Genomic DNA, 25,063 nt, shown 5'->3' on the forward strand with positions numbered 1-25,063 from the left:
TTCTGTCCATGGCTGCCTTGAATGCTAACGCACAATTGACCTGTCTGAGATGGAATGTTGTAGGACTCAATGATGCTAAAAAATGTCGGAATGTCATCGCTTATCTCAATAGACACCGAATACAGGTAGCCATGTTGCAAGAAACTCATTTGTCACCGCAGGGGAGGACCACCTTTGCGAGTAAGTGGGCTGGGGCCCGCACCTTCTCCTCTTATTCCACTTATGCGAGAGGAGTCACCATTCTTATTGCTCGCAATGTACCGTTTCATAAATCTGGGGAATTTGTGGATGGTATGGGGCGATATGCTCTGTTGTGGGGCAGACTGGGTCGTGACACGTACACATTTGTTGTCAGCTATGCTCCTAACGTAGACACACCCGCTTTCTTTACCACATTATGCGGCAAGATCATTGATGTTGGTTCTCGCCTCGTTGTCTGGGGTGGAGACTTTAACTTGGCACTGGTACCACACCTGGATAGGGCAGATGGAGTAGGCTGCTATAAGCCTAGGGCGCGCGAAGCGCTGGAGGGAGTGATCACGGAGGGCGAACTGGTAGACATATGGCGACACTTACACCCCCTTGGGAGAGAAGGCACGCACTTTACCTCATACACGGGAACATGGGCGCGACTAGACTATTTCCTCCTTACCAGAGGGATTACTTCAGAGGTGCTGAGGGTGACACACTTACCAAGGACATACTCTGATCATAGTCCCGTGCTGCTACACCTCCGCGTGCCCGGGTGGGATAGCCCCAGACCACATTGGAGACTACAGCCTGAGATCCTGTTAGGACAGTCTGTTCCGATTCAAGCTGGGTGAAGAGATAGCTGCTTTTTTCCCCAGAAATAGAGGGTCAGTGGACTCGGTCGAACACATCTGGCAGGCCTTTAAGGTAACCATAAGAGGATACTGCATTTCCAAGGGCTTTGGGGTCCTGCGGGATATTCAAAACACTATTCACACACTAGAGAGGGAGCTGCGAACATTAGAACTACGCATGGTGGCAGATGATAGCCCTGACACGCAGGCTGCTTTTCGGGACACGTTGTCAAAGTATGAGGACGAAGCTACTAGGGAGGCTAAGTTCCGTGGGAAACACTGGCAGGCCAGAAAATACTGTGAGGGGGATAGGCCGGGAAGGGCACTAGCGACACTCACACGAGCCTCTCGGGAACGTAACACCATACTTGAACTTATTGACGCTCATGGGACCACAATCAGGGACTCGGACGGGCTACTTAACACTTTTACATCTCATTATCACACACTTTATACTTCAGACGTGATGCCCGATACATCTCATGCTGCCTATCTAGGAGATGTGGCGCTCTGCTGGCTCAGCGATGGAGACAGGGCGTTTTTGGCGGCCCACTTCGAACTGGATGAGATTTGCGAGGCCAATATGTCCCTCAAGAATGGAAAAGCTCCCGACCTCGACGGTATCCCTGCTGAATTCTATTAGGCATACATAGATATTATGGCCCCTGTCCTCCGAGAGGTTTATGAGGAGTCGCTGGGTGACGGCGTTCTCCCTGGCTCTATGCGGGAGGTGGTATTACCTCTCTCTTGAAGCCCGACAAGGATCCCAGCTCCTGTAATTCTTACCGCCCGCTTTCCCTCCTAAATTGTGATGTTAAGATCCTTGCTAAAGTCCTGGCTACTCGCCTATCCCTACTCATGTCCAGGATGGTACTGCCTGATCAATCTGGGTTTGTGGCTGGCCGCTCTACTTCACATAACCTCCGCACTTTATTCTCTTTACTTCGCACAGTGCACCCCGATATGCCGGTCGCAGCCATCTTCCTTGATGCCTCCAAGGCGTTTGACTCGGTCGAATGGCCTTACTTATTTTCTGTCTTAACCAGCATGGGGTTCCCGAAACTCTTCATATCCTGGGTCCGTCTGCTCTATACTCGACCCACGGCGAGGGTACTTGTAAATGGTCGACTTTCGCACCCTATTGACATTACTAGAGGCACGCGTCAGGGATGCCCCCTATCTCCCTTCTTGTTTGCTATAGCTGTTGAACCACTCGCTTGTCGTCTTCGTCAATTGCATCGGGAGGGGGCGATACAATGCTTGCAGCGGCAAATAGATGTATCTCTGTACGCTGACAACATCATGCTGTATGTTAAGCACCCTGAGATGCACCTCAACCCACTACTCCGAGAATTTGTCGTGTTTGGTGGAATGTCTGGTGTACACATTAATTGGTCCAAGTCGCAGTTTTTCCCTTTAACGGAAGCGGTCGCCGACTTTCCCCTTGACTATCCGCTGGAGTGGTGTCGGACCGATCTCCGATACCTGGGTATCCAAATCTCCCGAGATAGGAACGAAACTCTGCGGTCCAACTACGGAGTAGCAATCACTAAACTAGCTGCCACAGTAGACCGTTGGATAACCTTACCACTCTCAATGGCCGGCAGAGCATCCCTTATAAAAATGGTAGTTCTTCCCCGCTTCCTCTATCTTTTCCTTAACATTCCCTATTTTCCTGGTGCTTTTTTCTTTAAAACTCTGAAGTCGGAGCTGCGTCGGTTATTCTGGGGGGGTAAGAACCCACGACTGCAATGGTCCACGCTCACCCTTCCATATGACAAGGGAGGCTTTGACGTCCCTGACTTTGAAGCGTATTATCAATGTGCACAAGCGCAGTTTGCCTACTACTGGATGGCCCCTACCCCCTTCATACCTCACATAGCGGTGGAAGACTGGATTGTACATCCCATTCCGCTCAATGGGTTGCTCCACTGCCCGGAATCATCCATATCTACATCGAACACCTCGGTATCATGTACACTCGATGCATGGCGCCGTATTGCCAAGAGCATGTCCTGCCGCTTACCATACTCGCCCAAGCTACCGCTGACTTATCATCCTGATCTTGCCCTGCTGCAGGAACAGGGCTTTCGCAACCTATGTGCGAAGGTACGAGTTGTGTGTTGGGGTGACCTGTTTTCAAACGGTCAGTTCAAGTCTGCAGAGCTGTTCTTTGCATCTCATAGCCACACGCCGCTTGAAGTCTTCTATTACATGCGCCTGCGCGCGGGGATGAGGGACATTCTGCCTGATTTCCCTGATGAACCTGAAATCCTACTACCGCTTCATTTCCTACTATGCTCACAGGACGGGGCACATCTGGTCTCTGGCCTTTACCGCCAGCTCAGGGCTGCGGCTCCAATGCCTGGGACTGGTGCCCGGATGCACTGGAATGATGAACTAGCTGCGGACCTCACTGATGAGCAATGGCAATACTGCTGCACACTTACATCTCGCATATCCGCGAGCAGTAGACTAAAGATCATACACTACAAATTCCTACAACGTATGTATTATACACCGGTGAGGAAACATAGATTTGGCTTAGCGGATGATGACCGGTGCGGGCGTTGCCATGCCGAACACGCAGACTTCCTGCACTTGGCGTGGGAATGCCCTTTAGTACAGAGTTATTGGCAACAGGTAACGGACGCCCTCACAGTGATGACGAAGGACACCGTGCCTATGGACCCGTTGATAGCACTTCTCAGGCATACCCCGCATATCCCTAAATCCTGTTGGAAGTTTGTTGATACTGCACTACTCCTGGCTAAGAGGCGGGTGGCATGCCGCTGGGGCCAAGGCAGAGCGCCTAAATTTAAGGATTGGATAGCAGACCTGACTTACTGTCAAGAACAACATACTACCTTCGCTGAACTGTTACCGATCATGAGTTGACCTAAAGATATTTGGGACCCACTAGTGAGCTATTTACTTGCGCGGGCAGATGATGACGATGCACCAGTAGGGGACCGTGCTGGTGATTAGTGACACTTCTGGGACTTAGAGTAGAGCCGCAATCCTTAGCAACACATATACACTTCATCTCCTTTATGAGGGGGGTTGTCTCCTTTTTCCCATGCCATGGGTCTCCGCCCTGCCCAGCACACCCCATATGTCGCTCACGACCATTGATCTCTCGTGAGGACGTCTATCCCCTTGCTACCTCCAAGGCCCTTCTATACCATTTGTGATGTAGACCCGCCTCCCTCACGTTCAGTAACATTCCATGACACCACACATGATGCTTGCTGCAGCACTAATTGTGCATCGCTAGGACTTTTTTGTTATACGAATGGTATGATGTGTATGACCTTAACAATCCGTATTACTCTATTGACTCGGGCCTTCACACCCAAGTCTGTTCATAAAGCCTCATAGTTTGTTTACTGCTGGGAAGTTTTTTCACCTTTAAGAAATAAAAACTGAAATCACTGTTCCACTGCACTGCATCCTCCACTGCCCTACAGCGCTGGAAGCGCTCCTACTATCACTTGCTCCTCTGACACGCTGCCGGGACTCCGGGATGCCGGCCACAAGGCTGTGTTATATCTGATTGTCACGCTGCCGGCCGCCGGGTTGCAGGCGCAAGAAGCTGTGTATTGTCTTCTCTATGCAATAAAGCAGGTTTGAACACCAAAAAAAAACCAACAAAAAAAAAAACACCTGACTTTGAGCTAATTCCCACTTGTGGGACACGCTGGCTGATCTGCTCAGTATGTCTCCCCATGTGAACCAGTGCCCTTATATTTTGCGATCTTGGAGGTGTGCCCCCCAACCTTGAAGTGATGGGTCTGTGGTCATGACATCACTGGGACGTTGAGGTTCGAAGAGCAGACCATTTGTCAAATGTTTTCTGATCCTCCACCATGACAGAGCTGCCTGAATCTGAAGAGTGATGGTGATCCGATCCTCCAAGGACCCTTGGACTTGCACCCATTGTTTGTCCAGAAGCTCTTTAAGAGGTCTCATGTGCAGCCGGCAGTTGGGAAATAAGGGGATGCAGGAAGACATCATTCCCATTAAAGACTTTGAAGATTCTCACTGAAGTGTTTGCAATTGTGAAGTCAGGTTTACATTTTTTTGAGTTCGCTCCTCTGAAGGATAAGCTTTTGCTTCCTTTGTGTGGAGCATTCCTCCCAGAAATTGAGGAGTTTGTAAAGGAATGAGAGCCGATTTTTCTATGTTGATTCGTAGTCCCAGACAGTGGAAGAGATCCATACAACATTGCAGGGAAGAGCAGTGAGTCGTGGTATGACACGCCTTTTATTAGATGGTCGTCCAGATACGGGTAAATCTGGTGGCCTTGTTGTCTCAGGTGGGCTGCTACTGGTGCCATGCACTTTGTGAAAACCCTTGGCGCCGATTTTAGACCGAAGGGTAAGACTTTGAATTGGTAGTGGCGCCCAGCCACCATGAAACGTAGATACTGCCTGTGCTTGATATGAATCGGGATGTGAAAATAGGCATCTAAGAGATCTAGGGATGCCATGAAGTCCTCTTTGCGGTGCATCAGGAGGATTTCTTGAAGCGACAGCATACGAAACAATATTTTCTTGATGAATTGGATTAGACCGCTCAAGTCCAATACCTGCCTCCATTTGGAAGTCTGCTTCTTTTTTATGAGGAAGAAATGTGAATAAAATCGTTTCCCTCGCTGAAGAGGAGCTACTTCCTCTATCGCCCCTTTCACAATAAGAGACAAGATTTCTGCCTTGGTGGGCTGAAAGATATTGTTGCTTCCTGTGAACAGGTGGTTGATTCGGGGGCTTCTGTATGAATTCTAAGGTATGTCCTTTATGTATCACGGAAAAATCTTAAATCCCTATTAGAAACGTAGCAGGCTAGGATCGCTGGACACAAAATTGTTGGGCAGGACTTAGTGAAATGAAGGAGTTATTACATAAACCCAGCAGTGAATTGATTACAAAAAAGGAGCAGGCAAGTAAACTAGTAGATACAGGGAAAGAGTATCAGTAGACAATTTTTATTTTCCTCCCTATAGGGTTACAATCTAAAACATAATGATAAAAACCAATTTAAAAATTAAATGTTAAAAACCACCAACAGTGGGAATACAGTAAATATAAGTACAGTCAAAAAACAACAGTCGACGCGGCGTTTCGGTGCTATTCAATGTTGACACCTTCTTCAGGACCTTAAAAACATTTGACTTCGTATCTACAAATTAAATAACAGTATTTTAGTATTTATTTTTGTACATTTATTCATGCTTATTTCCACCTGCCTTGCTCTTTTCTATATTAACTAAAACATTTATCAATCATGTTTTGCCTCTTAAGTTGTTCTAAAGAATTACTGTAGTTGTGAACTCATTCCACACATCATTGTGTTACAACCAACAATCTCAAGGATTACTCATTCTATCAAATCCTAGTTATAAAATCTATCTGTAATCAATTGATTCTAACCACCATCTTATCAGGTCAACTCTCATTTCTTAAATACGCTCTAACTCAATGTACCTGTATGTTGCGTAGGAGAGCCTTTCAATTGCTTTCCAGATATCTGTATGCTTCCTTGGTCAGTACAGTATCATTCTGAACTAAATCAAAAACCAGAAAAACAACGGAACGTTCTTATTTCAGTCTCATGTTTTTACTGGCTCCCTAATGGTGCTTGTCATTAATTTCATTCATTATTTACCTTGAGGATTGAATATATACTCCTCAAATCGCACGGAGGGGCCACCGTTTAATAATGGAAGAGGCTTCTTAGGCTAAGATGACCTATATGTATAAAAATCACATACATCCGATGATTAGTCCGTGATGTTTTTGTTAGAACTCTCAGTTTTGTAAATATTGCTGTCTTTTCATAAAACTCACCCAATTTTTGAGGTGGGTCTCTGGGTATGATGCATTGATGACGAATAGTCATTCAGTTCTTTTCATGCTTTAGAGTAGGATACCTATAAGCGTGAAATAAAATAACACGGGGGGCTTGTTTCACAGTCTATTTATGTTATCAATTAAAAGCGCTAATCTGTCTCTGTCTTTCAAGTTATTTCATAGATAGTGAGGGATTCTATTGCTGTCAGTTTCAACAACCGTTAGATTTAAATGATTGTTACTTTCAATATGGCTTAATGCCTTTAATCGTGTAATCCACTACTATGCATAACAGAGTCTAAGCAACCGGGATAACGTATTGCTGTTCTTCTAGGGTGGTAGTCCCTCTTTTCAACCATTCCTCCTCCCCGTTAGTTTTTGGTAAACTAAGTTGAAGTATTTTACTTTGATTTAGTCTCTAACAAACCCGGTCGTATAAATTTAGCGCTTAACGATTAACTGGGGGATAGCGCTACCGTCCCTACGTACTGCTGTCTTCAGGCGGCAGTATCGTTTTAATGAAAACTGAAGATTATGACAAACGTATGATGTTTCTCCTTAACAATGAGGAGCATTATCGTCCATCCAGTAGACGAGAGTGGAATGCTTTAATCTTGAAAGTAAACACGCTTCTCAACTTCGCTAAAGAAGATGAGATAATATGTTTAGACGAATACAAATTTTTAAAAAATGAGACACCTATCATTCCTGCCCTATATGGGCTGCCGAAAGTTCACAAGAATATAGTTGACCCTCCCATGCGGCCGATTGTGTCATCTATTGATTCCATCACTGACCCGCTGAGCAAATACATAGACAAGTTCCTGCAACCTATTGTAACCAGTCAGAAAGCGTACATAAAGGACACTACATGTATGATTGAAAAAATAGAGGGTTTACCGTATGACATCACCAAACAATGGTTAGTGACCCTGGACATAGAGGCCCTCTATACAAACATCCCACAGGATGATACTATTAAGATGTTAGAGGGCCTCCTTAGAATAGGAGAGGAAGATTTAAGCCAACATGCAACTTTTATTGTGGACTGCGCAGAGATCATTTTAAAAAATAACATTTTTCTATTCAAGAATAATTTTTTTAAACAAATAAAAGGGACCAGCATGGGGGCAACATGTGCCCCAAGTCTGGCGTGTCTATATGTTGCAGCTTTCGAGGAAAAGCACATATTTAACGTCATAGCCCCATTCAGTGAGAACATTACATGTTGGTCGAGGTATATCGACGACTATTTCTTTATTTGGACCGGCACCCTTGACGTATTAACAGAATTTATATGTTGGTTAAACTTAGGTGACAAAAATTTGAAATTCACCTCGAATTATAATAAAGAAACTATTGAGTTTTTAGATATTAAAATCAGAGTAGATAGCGCAGTTCTTGGTGTGGACCTCTATACTAAACCAACTGATCGTAACACTCTGTTACATTACAAGAGCAACCACCCGAGAGGCCAAAAGGATAATATACCCTTTGGCCAATATCTACGTATTAGACGTAACTGTACTAATATGAAAGATTTTAATAAACATGCAGACGTGCTTTCCGAGAAACTCAGAAACCGTGGATACCCAAAAAATTTACTGAGAAAAGCGTATAAGCGTGCCAAATATTACAACAGAGATGCACTCTTTGATAAAAATAAAAGAAAAACCGACAAAACGGAGGATAAATTGATTTTTGTAACTAACTTCAGTTCGGCCAGTAACAAAATAAAAAACATTATAAACCGTAACTGGCCGCTACTTAATGATAGGGAAGGAGTGAGTATTCCAAAACCAATGTTCAGTTTCCGGCGGAACAGAACTATAAAAAACTGCTTGGTCCACACCTTCAAGGAAAACACCAGAAACACGCAAGGTACAATCAATAAAACACCACTTCCTACGGGGAACTTTGCTTGTAATATGTGCCTGAATTGCGCCTCACAAATAAAGGGCAATACAATCTCCTATAATGGTGTAACACACAAGATCAAAAGTTTTATAAATTGTAAAACCAAAGATCTGATCTATATGATCAAGTGCCCTTGTAATAAAGCCTACATTGGTGAAACCTCAAGAGAGCTAAAAACAAGAATTACAGAACATAAGTCTGCTATCAGGACTCAGAAAAAAACTGCTCCACTCGTGGAACACTGGATAGCACATAACCATAAATTGGACGATTTAAAATGGTGCGGTGTTGAGGCAATGTCTCAAAGCACGAGAGGTGGTAATATGACCAGCAAAAGAAAGAAAAGAGAGCAATTTTACATGTCTTTATTCAACACCTTCCGTACTGGCCTGAACAATAGAGAGGAATGGGAAAGATTAATCCTATAAAAATCGCACCATATATCATGAGTCCATCTATAATCCATAGATGCAATGGTGATAATCAGATAGGCAACATAATATAGAAATCTGAACCCCAAAAAAATGATATTTGATAAATTCCATCGTTGGTTAGGGCAACAAGGAAAGGTTATGATGTAATGTTAAAAGATTAGGTTTCAATGCTGAAAGAGAACCAATGTATATAGATCTTGGTGAATATGTATCTTGAATTATGAAGAATATGTATTTGAAACAATGTTGTATTCACAATGCGTAAACTGATTGACCATCACTGAAATATTGTATTGTATTGATAGTTACTCATGTTAACAGAGAGTTATATTCCTCACTTCGAATGCAAATACGAATTATCCCAATCCAAGATGGCCACCATGATAAATTTGCGAAAGCAAAAGAATGGATTAATATATCTCGAAGTTGTTATTTCTATGTACTATTAATAACTGCACGTTGTCAACACAAAATAGAGTATTCCATATGCAGCCAAGTTGCGGTTTTATTAAATTTCTAAATTTATCGTGATTATAAACTACGGTAGTTTCACTTCCGGGTAAACGCACGCGCCGTCTATGTTTAAACGCGGCGGTAGAGGGAAACATTCGTGTTTATAGTTTTACCATTAACTATGGGATGTAAACCATGAACAGGAGTGGGGATTATTTTTATAAAAATTCCCCCGCGAACTATTGAACATCTGTGACCGAGTACTTCCGGGTCACCGGGGGAAGAGGCAACATAAAAACGCCGACCCCACAAGGCCATTACAAACGGCAAAATATTTTCAATACCGGGAGCACGGAGGAGTAGGGAGGCCGATACTCAATCCAAAGGTAAGAGTGGGGCTAGCTGTGAAGACAGCAGTACGTAGGGACGGAAGCGCTATCCCCCAGTTAATCGTTAAGCGCTAAATTTATACGACCGGGTTTGTTAGAGACTAAATCAAAGTAAAATACTTCAACTTAGTTTACCAAAAACTAACAGGGAGGAGGAATGGTTGAAAAGAGGGACTACCACCCTAGAAGAACAGCAATACGTTATCCCGGTTGCTTAGACTCTGTTATGCATAGTAGTGGATTACACGATTAAAGGCATTAAGCCATATTGAAAGTAACAATCATTTAAATCTAACGGTTGTTGAAACTGACAGCAATAGAATCCCTCACTATCTATGAAATAACTTGAAAGACAGAGACAGATTAGCGCTTTTAATTGATAACATAAATAGACTGTGAAACAAGCCCCCCGTGTTATTTTATTTCACACTTATAGGTATCCTACTCTAAAGCATGAAAAGAACTGAATGACTATTCGTCATCAATGCATCATACCCAGAGACCCACCTCAAAAATTGGGTGAGTTTTATGAAAAGACAGCAATATTTACAAAACTGAGAGTTCTAACAAAAACATCACGGACTAATCATCGGATGTATGTGATTTTTATACATATAGGTCATCTTAGCCTAAGAAGCCTCTTCCATTATTAAACGGTGGCCCCTCCGTGCGATTTGAGGAGTATATATTCAATCCTCAAGGTAAATAATGAATGAAATTAATGACAAGCACCATTAGGGAGCCAGTAAAAACATGAGACTGAAATAAGAACGTTCCGTTGTTTTTCTGGTTTTTGATTTAGTTCAGAATGATACTGTACTGACCAAGGAAGCATACAGATATCTGGAAAGCAATTGAAAGGCTCTCCTACGCAACATACAGGTACATTGAGTTAGAGCGTATTTAAGAAATGAGAGTTGACCTGATAAGATGGTGGTTAGAATCAATTGATTACAGATAGATTTTATAACTAGGATTTGATAGAATGAGTAATCCTTGAGATTGTTGGTTGTAACACAATGATGTGTGGAATGAGTTCACAACTACAGTAATTCTTTAGAACAACTTAAGAGGCAAAACATGATTGATAAATGTTTTAGTTAATATAGAAAAGAGCAAGGCAGGTGGAAATAAGCATGAATAAATGTACAAAAATAAATACTAAAATACTGTTATTTAATTTGTAGATACGAAGTCAAATGTTTTTAAGGTCCTGAAGAAGGTGTCAACATTGAATAGCACCGAAACGCCGCGTCGACTGTTGTTTTTTTACTGTACTTATATTTACTGTATTCCCACTGTTGGTGGTTTTTAACATTTAATTTTTAAATTGGTTTTTATCATTATGTTTTAGATTGTAACCCTATAGGGAGGAAAATAAAAATTGTCTACTGATACTCTTTCCCCGTATCTACTAGTTTACTTGCCTGCTCCTTTTTTGTAATCAATTCACTGCTGGGTTTATGTAATAACTCCGTCATTTCACTAAGTCCTACCCAACAATTTTGTGTCCAGCGATCCTAGCCTGCTACGTTTCTAATAGGGATTTAAGATTTTTCTCTGATGTAAGATCCCCTTCCCTGAGAGATAGAACAGGGGAACCTCCTATATTTTTGAGGCTTTATGTATCACGTCCAGTACCCATCTGTCCGTTGTTAACGACAGCCACTGCTGGTACAATTGAGAGAGATAATGGTCTTTGTTGAGGTCTGACAAGGTGGTTGCCGCCCTGGTAAAGTCACTGTCGTCAATTAGAGTGTTGTGGCTTTCCTCTCGCAGTAGACGTCCCTCTGGGCTGTTGTTGGTAGGAGGAGTTTGAAGAACGGTACTGTTGGCTGTTGGAAAACTGGCTGTACCCTTGCTGATTTTAAGGTTGGGATCTATTGGCCTGGTCAGAAGACCTCAGTTTGTACTGGCCTCTAGAACCTCTTCTTCGAAAGGACTGGAATCTACCTTGTTGCAAAGAGCCCAGAGCTCTGTGTATGCTTTGATTCCCTGGAGAGCATCGTCTATAAGTTTGCCAAACAGATTCTCCCCATCAAAGGACATGTCCACAATTTTTGCCTGGACTTCCGGCCTGGATGAAGTGGCTTTCAGCCATCCTTGTCTCCTGAGTGCTACTGCTCCGGCCATTTGTCTACCGACGAAATGTCCATAGCTATATCGATCAATTTGGAGGCTGCCCGAGCTCCATCTTGTAAAATAGTGCTCGCTTCTTCCTTTTTGTCATCTGGAAGATGAGCTAATAACGGCGCAATGTCCGACCACTTTTGTCTATTGTACAGACTTATCAGGGCTGGAGAGTTTGAGGCTCAAATTGCAGCTGATGCCATCACTGTAAAACGCTTTCCTGCACCATCATCCATCTTTCTTCCTTGCCGGGGGAGCTGAAGTAGCTGAGACTGGATTTTTGGGCTGTCTCTGTGCCGCCTGCATCACCACTGATTCTGGGCGCGGACGCCCTATCAAGCATGCTGGAGAAGACTCTGGCGCTCGGTACTTCTTTTCTGTTCTGGACACTGAGGCCGCAACAGAGGCTGGATTTTTCATTATCTTCAAGCCCTTGTCCCAGATATACTCGATTATAGGAATTGACCTCATAGACTTCCTAGATGTTTCTTTGAAGTCATTTAGGAAACAATCCATTTCCTGTACTGGCAATAGAAGACCAAACCTCTTGGAGACTCTTCCATAAAGTCGTGGAACCCTCCAATGTCCTCCGGTGGAGAATGTGACGGTGACAGAGATGGAGAAGGTGTCGTAGGCAAGATATATTGATCCCATTTGTCACCTACAGGACCCTCTTGAAGTAGCTCCCCTTCTTCTGGTTGTCATCTCCGTCACTCTCTGCAAAATCCTCTCTAATTGTAATTGTAATTACTGGAGAAGAGCGTATTTTTTGCACTGTAGGTGGAGGCTGAACCGCCGAGGCCTGAGCTGCAGGTTGGGAGCCGCCTGATGTATTTGAAGCAGGAGCGTTCGCTCAGGAAAACGATGATAATAGTCATTTATCCTGTGACGTAGATCAGTCACTAGAGAAAAAGGCATCAAAACTGATTCCTTCCTCACACTAGTGTGTGTTTCGTCTTCCTCTTCATATTCGTATGACTGTTGGAAAGACTCATATCTTTGGGATCCGGATACTGGATGGTCTTTAAAAGAAAAACTTCTTGATCTTCCTGGCATTCTTCCTCGTCCGTATCCTGGCTCTTAATTTGCAACTGCGAGGGACTATAGGCCACTCCAAATGACCCTTCATCCTCCGATTCTTGTGACTCCAGCAAATTTGAGGGAGGAAGTGGTGAAATTTTAGTCCAGGTAGTAAATTCGGTGGATTTTTTGTCCGTTGTCGAGCCGTCGATGGCGGAAACGACTTGATGGAAATCCCTGATTTTGCCATTGGTGACTTAAAGATCGTCGTCGACGGAGCGCCCCTTCGTCGATGGAGCTCCTGTCGTCGATGGAGCTCCCGTCGTCTGTGCTCTCACCGACGAGGCCGTCGACAAAGACATTCAAAGGGTCGTCCACGAGTTCGTCGTTGGTGCTCTCGTTGACGAGGCCGTCGACGAAGACATTCTAATGCTCATCGACGAGGTCGTCGTTGACGATTATTCAGCCATCGACGTTGTCCTTGTTGCTTCCGTCGACGCTGCTGTCGTCGTCGACAATGTAGTCGTCGATGCTGTCACAGAAATAAGCGACGGAGACGCTCTAGACTTCGTCGACGGGGCTGAAGAGACGACTCTCACCTCAGAAGCCTTTTTTAAGGGTGTAAGCAGCAGAGAAGATGAAGATGCCTCCTTATCCTTAATTTTCTGTTTTTTAGCTTCCACTTTTTCTTTAGAAGCACTTGATTTCCGTTTTTTAGAAGATTGTGCCTTAGAATCCTCTTCAGATTCACTTTCTGGGGTGGCCTCTTATTCTGAAGTCACAACAGCAACCTTGCTTCTCTGTCATTTAACGTCTTGGCAGAGAAAGTTCTGCAGTGATTGCACTCTTTAGGCACGTTTCGGATGTAGGCAATACAAACAATCCTTGTGGGGTCTTCAGAGTACAATCTGGCCTTCCCACATGATCTACAGGGCCTGAGAAGCCTCTTTTTAGAGCCTTCAGACATATTCAAGCACAATATAAAAAACCAGTACCTTCAATCCAGAAGTAAAAACTTGAAGATAGAAAGTTCAAAAGTTCACCCAGGAACAAACTGAGCAAAGCTCAGGGAGACTCCTTCTCACGCGATGGCGGTTGGAAATCTGAGGTATGGTGGCTCTGCTGGGAAGTGTGATGTCAGGGCTGGCAGCTGATTGGATGAGTTTTGGACCACATAATAATGATATTAGGTTACCAAACTAAATAAATCCCTATTAGTTTCCTATGCAGTTTTCATTTTTACTGCTATGGTTATTTTTTTACCGGCGACTCCCACCATGACGACGGGGAAGATACAATACTGGAGAAACACTTTTTTTCCAGATGGCCTTTTTTTAAGACCATTGCTACTTGTCCCCACTGAAGATGAATGCTAACAGCTCAATGCTGGAGGCTGAATCTGATTTGCTGCCCCTTCCCTACTTGATTTGTTGAATGTAGTTGCGACTTTTACTGCATGAATATTGTGCTTCATTTTTTAGACCTATTGAGTTTGTGAACCTCTCTGTATGGGAAGTTTAGCCATTATTGACCGATTGAATTTGAGCTTTATGCTCTATCTTATGTTCTGCCTCTCGAACTTGGACTCTTTACGAGTTACTGTTAACACCTTTTCCGCCCCATTTTGTAGAAAAGGGAATTCTTTCCTTGAGGGAACTGAGCTTGGTGCATTATTTGTTATGATTGCTCTAACCATTTATTTTATGATTAATTTTACAATCTGATTGATACTTAAACTAACCAAATAAAGAATAAAAAGAAAACATACTAAACCCTTTTAAATGAAAATAAAACACTAAAACGAACACCTACCTATTGTTATTGACTGAACTTATAAATAGCATTGTGTTTTTAATTTATGAGATGTATAGCTCCTGATCTTCTCATAAATGACGGCAAAGGTCTGTCACGAAGAAGTAAAGGGAACCACAGTGAGTGGGGATCAACCCTGTAGGTTTGAGATAGAGACGTTAAACCATCTTATTTAAATTGATTCCTGCTCCAGCAACTGCAAACCTGTGTTTGATCGCTGGTCACCCTTCCCTCACAGTAAAGTGTTTGCAGCATAAGCGTCTTGTTGCTATATAGATATTAAGTCTATCTAAGTTTCTTTGCGTTCAGATTTATCACATATAAATTCTTTGGAAGTCTTTGGAGCTAATAACCGTCTTTGGATTCAAAAGTCATATAAAGGCATTATGCACAACAAATGTATTGCTGTAGAAACCAATAACTTGAAATAACATGCGATACCATCTAGATACACTATAGAAGCAGAAGCAGACCGATTGCAACACGCATGTAATACATCTTTTTGGCCATCTGAGAAGTTTTTGGGACTCTAAACCATATAAAATATAGTTTTTACCTGGCGCCCAAGGATTAAATAAGAGAATGAAGCCATCTAGCCGGAAGGAGGTACTCTTGCCCTTCTTTGATGCAATCTTGATACTGAGCTTGTAGCGCCCAATCACTGCATTGGCAGGACTAGAAATGGTGACAACCAAACCATTTTTACTATTGCTGTGTTTAGTCGCCACCCAGGCGGCTGAGTCCTGAGCCTTGGAGATAGGGAAGCTGGCCAATGTGTTGTCTGACTCAGAAGGCGACGGCCCTGTAAAACAAAATGCATACAACATAATAATCAGTCTGTTACAATGGAAATATTGGCATCTGAAGAGAAGTGTGTGATGAGTATCACCTGTTTTTAGGTCTATGGGTTGGATATTCCTTTCAATGCCGTGGCTGTGTGCTGCAGATTGCCTGCCTCTGCAGATAGTGTGTGACTGAGATTGCCTACATGAGAGAGGTCAGTGATTAGGATTTCCTGGCCCTATGGTAAATGCCTCATCAGGACAACGCATCACTATGTGAGTGTGTAGAGGAGATGACTTGATGGTATGTTGTTTTTATTGGGACCATTGCTTGCTTCTGTGAGCTAGCTGTGTGGCAGACATTTTATGTTGTTCGAGTGAGTCTTTTGAGGCTCCTTGTCTGTGAGGTAAAATGTTGTGGTTGCTATTACCATTGTATGTTGTTTGTTTGTGTGATATGGATGATCTATTTCTGATGATGTCGTAGTGTGCTCTGAGGCAGTCATGTTTGTGTACATAGTGTAATTGTCATTACTCATATGGAACTGTACCTGTCATAACAACAAACTGAAGCTTGTCCTCTTTCGAGACATCTCTGTTGAAGGTTAATTGGATCTTGAAAGGCTGACTTCTTCTCACAATGAGGTCTTCACTTACATAGCTGTCTGTGTGGTGCTCTAGGCAGTTTTCTTCAAAGTGTAAATCGTACAGCTTCAATTTTAAACCTGTTACAAAAATAAGAAAACGTGAATGCCAGTTCCTTTGTATTTACCTCCATGCTCTGAAACGACTTTAGTCAGTGATAATTATATATGTGCTAATTTTTCTTACATTGTGCACACTGCAGATACAAATTAGAGGAAGAAATATGATAATATTCTTAGGCCCTCATTAGTGGCTCTCTGGATTTAGGTGTTCCGATTTCGGCCACGATACGCAAACCTACTTCCGGGAAATACGAGCTATTTATCAAGGATAGGATGGTGAATAACCTGGAAAATCGTGTCGAAATCACTGATTTGCCCTGTAGGAGAGGACTAGACAATACGGTGCCTAAATCCTCAGCCCTGAGGCACTTGCTTGGAACAGCTGGTAAAAGGCTTTGTTCAGACCAATGGTACAGGTGGCAGGTGCACGTGAGGGCGGAGCAGGTGAGAGGAGAATTTGGGAGGGTGTTCACGGTTCCCCATGCAGGGCAGGAGCAGGGCAAGCGCGGGAACACACAACTTTCATTCAATACTCTTTCCCTAGATCAATTGTCAGACCCAATTCACTGTTTATTTTGCGTGTGCTTCTCCGCTGAACCTCTTGTGTGTAGATTAATGCTGCTTTTATGCGAATCATTTCAATATTACTTTGAATGAAGACACCATCTTCAAATGACAATTTTGCTCAGAGATAGCAATAACTATGAACACACTTGGAGAAATGCACAACACTCTTACAAACTAGAAGGCTTTCATATTTTGCAGGTCATAATGATGTGGTAGGGTCGATTTTCCTTAAATACATTAGGAAACTTTTTTTAATTCACATGCAAGCTTGTCATCAATAGATTTCCCTTCAATTAAATTTCCCTTTTCATTTACAACACTAAGAATTTTATCTCTCAACTGCATACAAGGATTTGCATTAGGGTCCAAATATACACCTAGGTCACCTTGGTGTATCCAGCTAATAATGCCGTCACCCTTCTTCGAGACATACACTTTACCAGATACAAGTCTAGACTTGTACTCTACAAGACCCATAAAATAACCATGTAATTTTATAGGTTTCTCACCATATGCCAGTGGAATGATGTCAGGTTTTACAAGAGATACTTTACCCTTCAGCTTGCTATTGAAAAATTCATTAGAAATAATTGTGATTCTGGCACCAGAGTCAAAAAATACTTTGGTTTTTTCACCATCAACTAATATTTCGTCAACAGGATTAGGTCTTTTGCGAGGTGGATTTTCCCCATCCCCAATAGTTTGAACCAATTCAACATCAAAATCAGATCCTGAAGAAGCATTCTCAAAAATCTCCACTTCTATTACTTTGGATCTAATTTTTGTTTTACACAATGCAGTGACATGACCTTTCAACTTACATTTAAAACAGGTTTGTTTGAGAGTCGGACACTTTTTGTCATTTGCAAGATGACCTGGCTTACCACATCTGAAACATTTAAACTCAGTTCCAGCCTTTTTTAGAATCAGACTTGACAGTATCCTTAACATATTTATCACTTTTGCTTTTTACTACTTGGACCTTGTTATCCTTCTCTGTACTTTTTTTAATTATAGCTACACATTTAAGATAATGCTCGATACGCTTAGCAACAGCCAAGACCTCGTCAAGTGGAGGCTCATCTTTTAACCATAACTCATCCCTAACTTTTTCTATACCACAGCCAAACATAAATTGATCGCGAATGCGTTCATCAATGAGAACTCCAAACTTACACGCGGGGCCCAAAGGCTCACCTGAGGCATCGGCCCGCTTAAATATTCTTTCATTTGAGCGGGGTCACTATGACTCCCGGAAATGGACGGAGGCAAAGAGTCGAACCTGGCTCCGGAGAACCATACCTAGAGCGTTGATGCTCCTAACCTGTCTTGTCGATGGACAGCAGACGAGGCGCAGTCGAAATCTGTTTGGACCTCCTCTTCTTTTTGTTCCTCTTCCCCGAGTGTCCTGGGGACCTCGAGCAAGAAGAAAAGGACTGGGGACTCTTGGAGAGGTCCTGCAACCTTCTGCTCCTCGAACGTAGCAGAAATCTCCAAGGAGTCGCAATCTACTGTGTTGACTGTCGGGCAGCAAGAAGCTTCAAAGAAAGCCCCAAAAGGGCCTTCAGCGCAACAGCCCAGCAGTTCAAGCATGACTTTGAGTCGTGGTCGCCCTCGAGACACGACAAGCAGACGAGGTGGGGGTCAGTGACCGACATGAGGAAGTGACAGATGCCACATGGCTTGAACCTTGTACGTCTAGATGACAACCTCAACACAAAAGCAAAAAAATGTTGCCGACAAAATGTGGGAAAAACATGTCAAAAAGAGACGGAGGAGTAGCTCTTCTCCGGATCAGCACTTAACTGGTGCGCAAAAAAAAGAACTGATGTCTGCGCACCTGTGTGGCGCCTTTATAGATGACAGCAACGTCATTACTGATGCTAACAATGCTGACTAAGTCAAGTGGAGCTGAATGGAGCCACCCGACGGCGCGTAGGACTACTGCTAACACAAAGTTTCTGGAGACTGCCTGAAACCTGAGAAATTCACAGGTAAGAAATATTCAGCTAGAAGTCTCTAACAGATGATGGAGGTTTATTAGCAAAATGTATTCAGGTTACAAACTACTACTATTATTAAACTCAATGTAGCCAAAAGCAGTACATATCTATATAATTGTGCAATCAGAATTTGTAGCTTTTAAAGAAGAAGTTGCAATATAAAACAAGGTAGAAATTACGGAATACAAAGTGGATCAATTCCTAAAAGGAACTTTCCTTATCTAAATAAAATCACATAAGTAGCAAGAGGAAGTTAAAAGAGGAAGGTTTCAGCATCAGAGCAACACAATTTTGGTTCTAGGAAATTAAATGGGCATTCAAGAATTAAGGTCAACACTCTCGGCAACGGGAATCTGCAATTAATCTTTAGCTGCTTGAGTCATTTGATTTATCTTCAGCCAACTAATCTATTTCTGTTGGACCTTTGCTTTCAAGAAAGTAACAACCTGTTTATACTGTCACATATTCTCAGGAGAAGGTATGTTTGCTTGAGCCACTCACGGGAGCCTAACATGTGGCTACTGTACTAACTTACATTCATCCCAAAAGTCACTGGGAATCACAATGTTCAAAAAGGTGTTCACATTTTCCCACAAAATCTTCAAAAATATAACAAATCGATCAACCTGATGGTACCACAAGTCGAGGTTCCCCTTCTATTTTGGGAACTGATTTGTGAAAAGAGCAAGAACACCTCAACTGCATGGCACATGCAAGTATCCCGCTCCATGTATGTCTCTTAAAGGGAACACATTTGTTTCGGTATTCCCGGCAGGAGTGACTTTCTTAGTCCACCTGTCCCTTATCTTATCAAAATTCCTCTATTTCTACATAACTACAACATGTTTTCTAATATGTATCTTGAGCCCAGATGTCTGCACAGTAATGATCGTTTCCTCCTCAATATGAACCCTAAGGCACTTTTTCAACACAGGACTCTTGGAAATATCAATATTATGCTAATTTTCCAATCGCACCAACCTCCCAAGCGCCTTCACAGCATGGCATGTGATTTCCTTACTCAAATATTGAAGCCCACGTTCCGTCTAGTTATCTAGGTGGGACACATCAACATTTTCTTTAATAAGCAAATCCAATTTCACAATGAACCTAGAAACATCAAAAGGTGTTATAGTCATTCTAGCTAAGGAACTTTCATCCACCTCTTGTTTTTCCACTTCCGAAGATACTCCCCAAGCTCGGCCCTGTCCTGTCCTCCTAGATCGAAAAACCCAGTAGCCCCCTGAACAACCAGTGTTGTGAACACTAAAATCGATTTGGAAACTACAACTTCCGTAAACGTATTGGAATTCCTTATCGCTACCTGTGAGTTTTGAGTCGTAGGAATAGCAGCAGTAACAGCTCCTCTTGTAATTGCACCTGAGACCACAGGGATCAGGGCTGTGGTAATTGGAGTTGTCACAACCGGGAGAGTCACAGTCTGAGTTGTTATAACAGGGGTAGTCACAACTGGAATGGCGGCACACCTGGGTAGTAGCAATAGGAACTGTCACTATGAGCGTTGTTTGATTTGGGACTGTCTCAACTGCGGTTGTCGGGTATGTCTTCCTGTCGGAGTTAAGACAGGATTGACGATTGCAGTTGTGCCGTTACCATTACCAGGTGTGTTTCATTATTAAGTTGACCTGGGTTTTTGGAAGGTGGTGAGGAGGAATGTAAATCCTCCACGAAATCGTCACTAGAATCACAATCAGTAATGGATTTATTCTGGGCATCAGTATTATTCTCTCACTGGGCCTTTCTTTTCTTGGGCCTCTCATTTTTTTTTATACTAGGTATAATTTTGCTCCCTCGATTATGTCTCTTTACCATACTAGCTGTTCTCTATTCAACTTAGCATCAACACAGCTATGAATTGCTCTCTTTGCTTGACTCTGATATGTTTGTCTTTACTCTTTGCATGTGCAGCCCATTCCCAAGCATTCAAAGCCTCGTAGTGTGCTGTCTTGGATTGAGGTTTCATGTCATTCAACATTTGTCTCATTCTTTCGATAATATTCAGATTGAAGATAGCATATTAAAGAATATTGTGATGCTCCCTCTTTCTCAGTGATCTTGCTCCATTATTTAAACCAAATACATGTTTGGAGCCTGACATTGATGACCTGGAGTTCCTTCCAGAAGCACTTGCTCACCTTTTTGAAATATGAAGACTTTAATAGTACATGTTACAAAGCACAGACTGTGAATGATGCATGAGGTATTGTGAAAGTCGGTCACTTAGGCCATCTCCATCTGATAACAATGTTATTGATGTCGTCTGTAGCTTTCTTTGAATAATTCTTGCAAAACATTATGAAATAAAATAGACTTTCTTTTTCCTAGTGCAGAAAAGCTATCCTTTGTGCGCGGATTATCCCTTTTTTTGACTGATGCTGGTGGTTACCGACTCTGAAATTCAAGGGTAGAAAAAAAATCAGAGAAAAAAGCAGTCACGACTGGCATGACTCAGGGGGGTTGCACGAGTAGGAGGTCACGCAAAAGCCAGACTAGATATGAAGACAACAAATAGCTTGCATTTAACCCCAGCTGGGAGATGTAATGTGGGAAAAATTATTATTATTCCCAAGGTCTTGTATCTATTTAGAGCAATACCATTGGAAGTAGAAATAGAACGGCTGAAAAAATTAGACCTTATCTGTGCCAACATTATATGCCAGTACAAAAGGGCCCAGAAATCCTTAAGATACATGGTGCTCAATAGAAGTAGGGGAGGATGGGCAGTCCCAACTCTAGATATTACTACTGTTCATCATTAGTGCAGCTTATGGGAATCTCATCACAGAGAGACAGGACACTGGAGCAGTACGGCCGGGAGTTACCATCCATATACGAATTGACCTTGGGGGCAGATGCCAATGAAAGTTTTACAAGAAATGTGAAGTATAGTTAATACAAACAAGTTAAATTTAAGACAAGCGGGTGCGGATTTTAAAATTTGGAAATGACTTAAGACTAAAACAAAAGGCAGCAAGAAGTTGCGACAAAGGTGGGTTGTGATAACTCTGGATTTCTAGAGGAAGTAGAAAGGGATGCTAAGGTCAGCTTGTGTTCGGATGTACAAGTAGAGGATGGCAAGTATGGCAAATCACTGATTACTGCGAACACCACAGTGCTCTGGGTATAGTCTAAGCAATTGTCCCCCGTTATCTAAACGTTCAAGGAAAAGGCTGCGGGAAGCACGGAATAAGGCCAGGAGATCAGCTGCCTTAGTAGCTACAGCAGCAAAACCTAAAGATTATTATCCTATATTTAAATCAGTTGTTAAAAAATGTTTACCCCTAGTTGGTGTTGTGGCAGATGGAGATTCCACTATAGTATTGCCGGTTCCGATAATCGATAATGATCAGGGAATTGCAAATGGTAATAATAATGATGTTCTTAAGCCTGATGGTATAATAAAATTGGATTTGGTAGTTTCCAATGATGAAGGGGTGACTAGGTTGAACAATAAATCACAGGGTTTGGATTTTTCCTTAATGATCAGGGATTAGCAAATGGTAGTAATAATGATGTTCTTAAACCCAATGGTAAAATAATATCGGATATGGTAATTATTAATGATGAAGGGGTGTCTAGGTTGGACAATAAACCACAGGGGTTAGGATTTTTGCCTAAAGATACCCTGAAGCTGTTAAGTACTGTAGATATGTTAGAATCTGTTAATACTCAGAGTCTATTACAAATATCTTCTAAATCTACTTTACCAAAAGATAGTAACTTGGGCATATTGAACTCTCCGTTGGTAGACAGGATTATATCTGTAGAAATGGGGACACCAAACTAGTATTGCATCCCCTGTATGAATCCCAGGGGCCTTGTGATAGCCTTAGTCGATGTTTAATCCTGAAAATTCTTTCTACTATCCCTGATTTAGCGTTAATTAAATCCATTAATTTGGAGTCAGTTCAGTTTAAACAGGTACAGCCAAACTCTCTTCGAGAGTCTACTATTACAACTTGGTCCTCTAACGATATTGTTACTAAGATCGTAGGATAAAGTTTGTATTTTATGGAATATGGAATATGGAATTACGGTTGAGAACTGGGCTAGTGTACAATATGCTCCGATCTTGAAAGTACTGGCCCTTAAGGTGGATAAAGTTTGCAAACCAGTAGAAAGTAACAAGCTGAATCCTGTACTTAGAGGAACAGCGGGCCCATTAAACAATCAATCTTGCAGTTCTGGGCTGTTGATCAACAATTCCCAAACAGAGGGTAGGCTCTGTGAGTGGCTACCCAAAAATAATGTGGGAATGGAGGACTGGTCTTGGCTGCCTGCATCATTGGCAAAGGTTTCCAGTGGAGACAGTAATTAAATAACCGGAGCTATGGATGTTAATGTAAATGAAATAAGTCTTTGCTCCTGGAATTTCCACGGATTGCTTCAATTATTGTCAGACCCAGATACAATATTATTTCTAAATTGATTTGCAATTCTATTATTCCAAGAAACATGGTGTGAACAGATGACCACTTTGTCCGGATTTAATGAATATGGTATACTAGCAGTGAAAACCAAAATATTTGGCTGTGCTAAATGTGGATTGGCATGTTACATTGCGGCCGACTTTAACCTAGTTGTGGATATGGTAGATTTGAATCTGGGTTGGCTACAATGTCTTGTGGTAAATACCAATGATTTGAGTATAATTATTCTTAACGTGTATCTGAGTGCCAGTAAAAACAAGGCTGCACAGTTGTATATCTTGCGGGATGTGCTGACCACATTAATAGTTCAACACCCAGATGCTGGTTTAATAGTATCAGGTGATTTTAATTTGCAACTAAGCTGGTTCTCAGATTTTAACTGTAAGTCTGAAGGTCTGGCAAAAGAATGCTGTGACATTATGTCTTAGGCTGGAGTCAGCCAGTTAACCCCTTCGACGCTGATGACGAGCTGGGCTCGTCATGAGGTAGCCTCCTCGCACGCTCATGACGAGCCCAGCTCGTCACGTAACATGCGAATCCGTAAAACCCAGCGTACGGGCGGAAATCCTACCGCACGCATGCGGTTAAAAGAAAAATCTAGGTCTACTCTAACGCTTAAGAATTCTAAACATGGTTCTATCATTTATTACACATTTGTATCAGACATGCTGAGATCAAATATGTCCGACTATAAGGTAATCTGCCGGCCAGAAAGTGATCATAACCCCCAGGTTGTAAAATGTAATCTTCTTGTGAAGTATCACTCTAAAACGAATGATCTACCCAATATGGCACATTCTGCATATAACCTGAAGAGGCTGCTTTACCATTTAACCAAAGAGGAGGAAATTATACAAACCGCTCAGGTATTACTAAAGGAATGTGACTTGGGAGCCCAGGGTGATATGAATATGATTAATAAATGGAACTTGATTACAAGGTCCCTTGTGGGGAAATTTGTACCCGGTAGGACTAGGAAAATTAATACCCATGTAAATACTAAAAAAATATGAGTTCCCGCCTAAATACAAAAGTTAAAGAAATTACTTAACAGAGCTGTTGGGGTGATATGCACAAACGTTTTGCCAGTCATATACTGTGTATAAAGAACATTTGTAGGAACTTAAGAAGACCTATAAACAAGAAGTCTGGAAAGCTAAACTTAAACACCAAACTGGATTATGGAATAGTTTATTATCTGCCTCAAAGCAAAAAATGCAAAAAGATTGTGGGCGGTTATTAATAAGCTTGATAGGGGAGGCTGTAGGGCTTTTTCTGTAAATATATCAGAACCCAGTTGGGTAACGTTTATAGCTAATTTGTAGGGTTCATAGGGCCAGAGGGAAAACCTTATTGATACATTAGATGGATATGTGGGGAATAATATATTATCAACCAATGTGGGGAATGGTGAGTGCCTGGATTTGAATTCCAGTGACCATCTTATCGATCTCAGTTTTTATCCAAATCTTCACCTGGAAATCCCGAGTTGTGATCAAGTATTGATGCTGCTAAGTGGGCTTCGAGCAAATGGTGCCCCCGGACCCAATGGGTTACCTAATGCCCTCTTTGGTGCTAATGGTGACATGTGGGCAGGCATTTTGCATCGTCTATTCAGGGAAGTGTTGACCCTGGGAATGGTCCCAGAATCTTGGCAAGGCAGCATACCGCAAACCATTTATAAGAGCGGTCCAGTGGCCAATTTTGCTAACTATCGATTAA

The 25,063-nt window shown here is 42.3% G+C and overlaps 1 protein-coding gene across 2 annotated transcripts in view; it reads right to left on the reverse strand.

Moving 5' to 3' along the window:
* Nucleotides 1-25,063, reverse strand: part of LOC144768425 (protein-glutamine gamma-glutamyltransferase 6-like) — a 398,170-nt gene that overhangs the window by 235,050 nt on the left and 138,057 nt on the right. For both annotated transcript variants that reach the window (XM_078652071.1, XM_078652072.1), the window contains exons 2-3: nucleotides 16,165-16,338; nucleotides 15,388-15,633 (exon numbers count right to left, since the gene is read on the reverse strand). In XM_078652071.1, coding sequence (XP_078508197.1) covers nucleotides 15,388-15,633; nucleotides 16,165-16,338 — 420 coding nt within the window. The remainder of the gene's footprint in view (nucleotides 1-15,387; nucleotides 15,634-16,164; nucleotides 16,339-25,063) is intronic.

Source organism: Lissotriton helveticus, chromosome 7 (assembly GCF_964261635.1).
Source record: "Lissotriton helveticus chromosome 7, aLisHel1.1, whole genome shotgun sequence".
Lineage (NCBI taxonomy): Eukaryota > Metazoa > Chordata > Amphibia > Caudata > Salamandridae > Lissotriton > Lissotriton helveticus.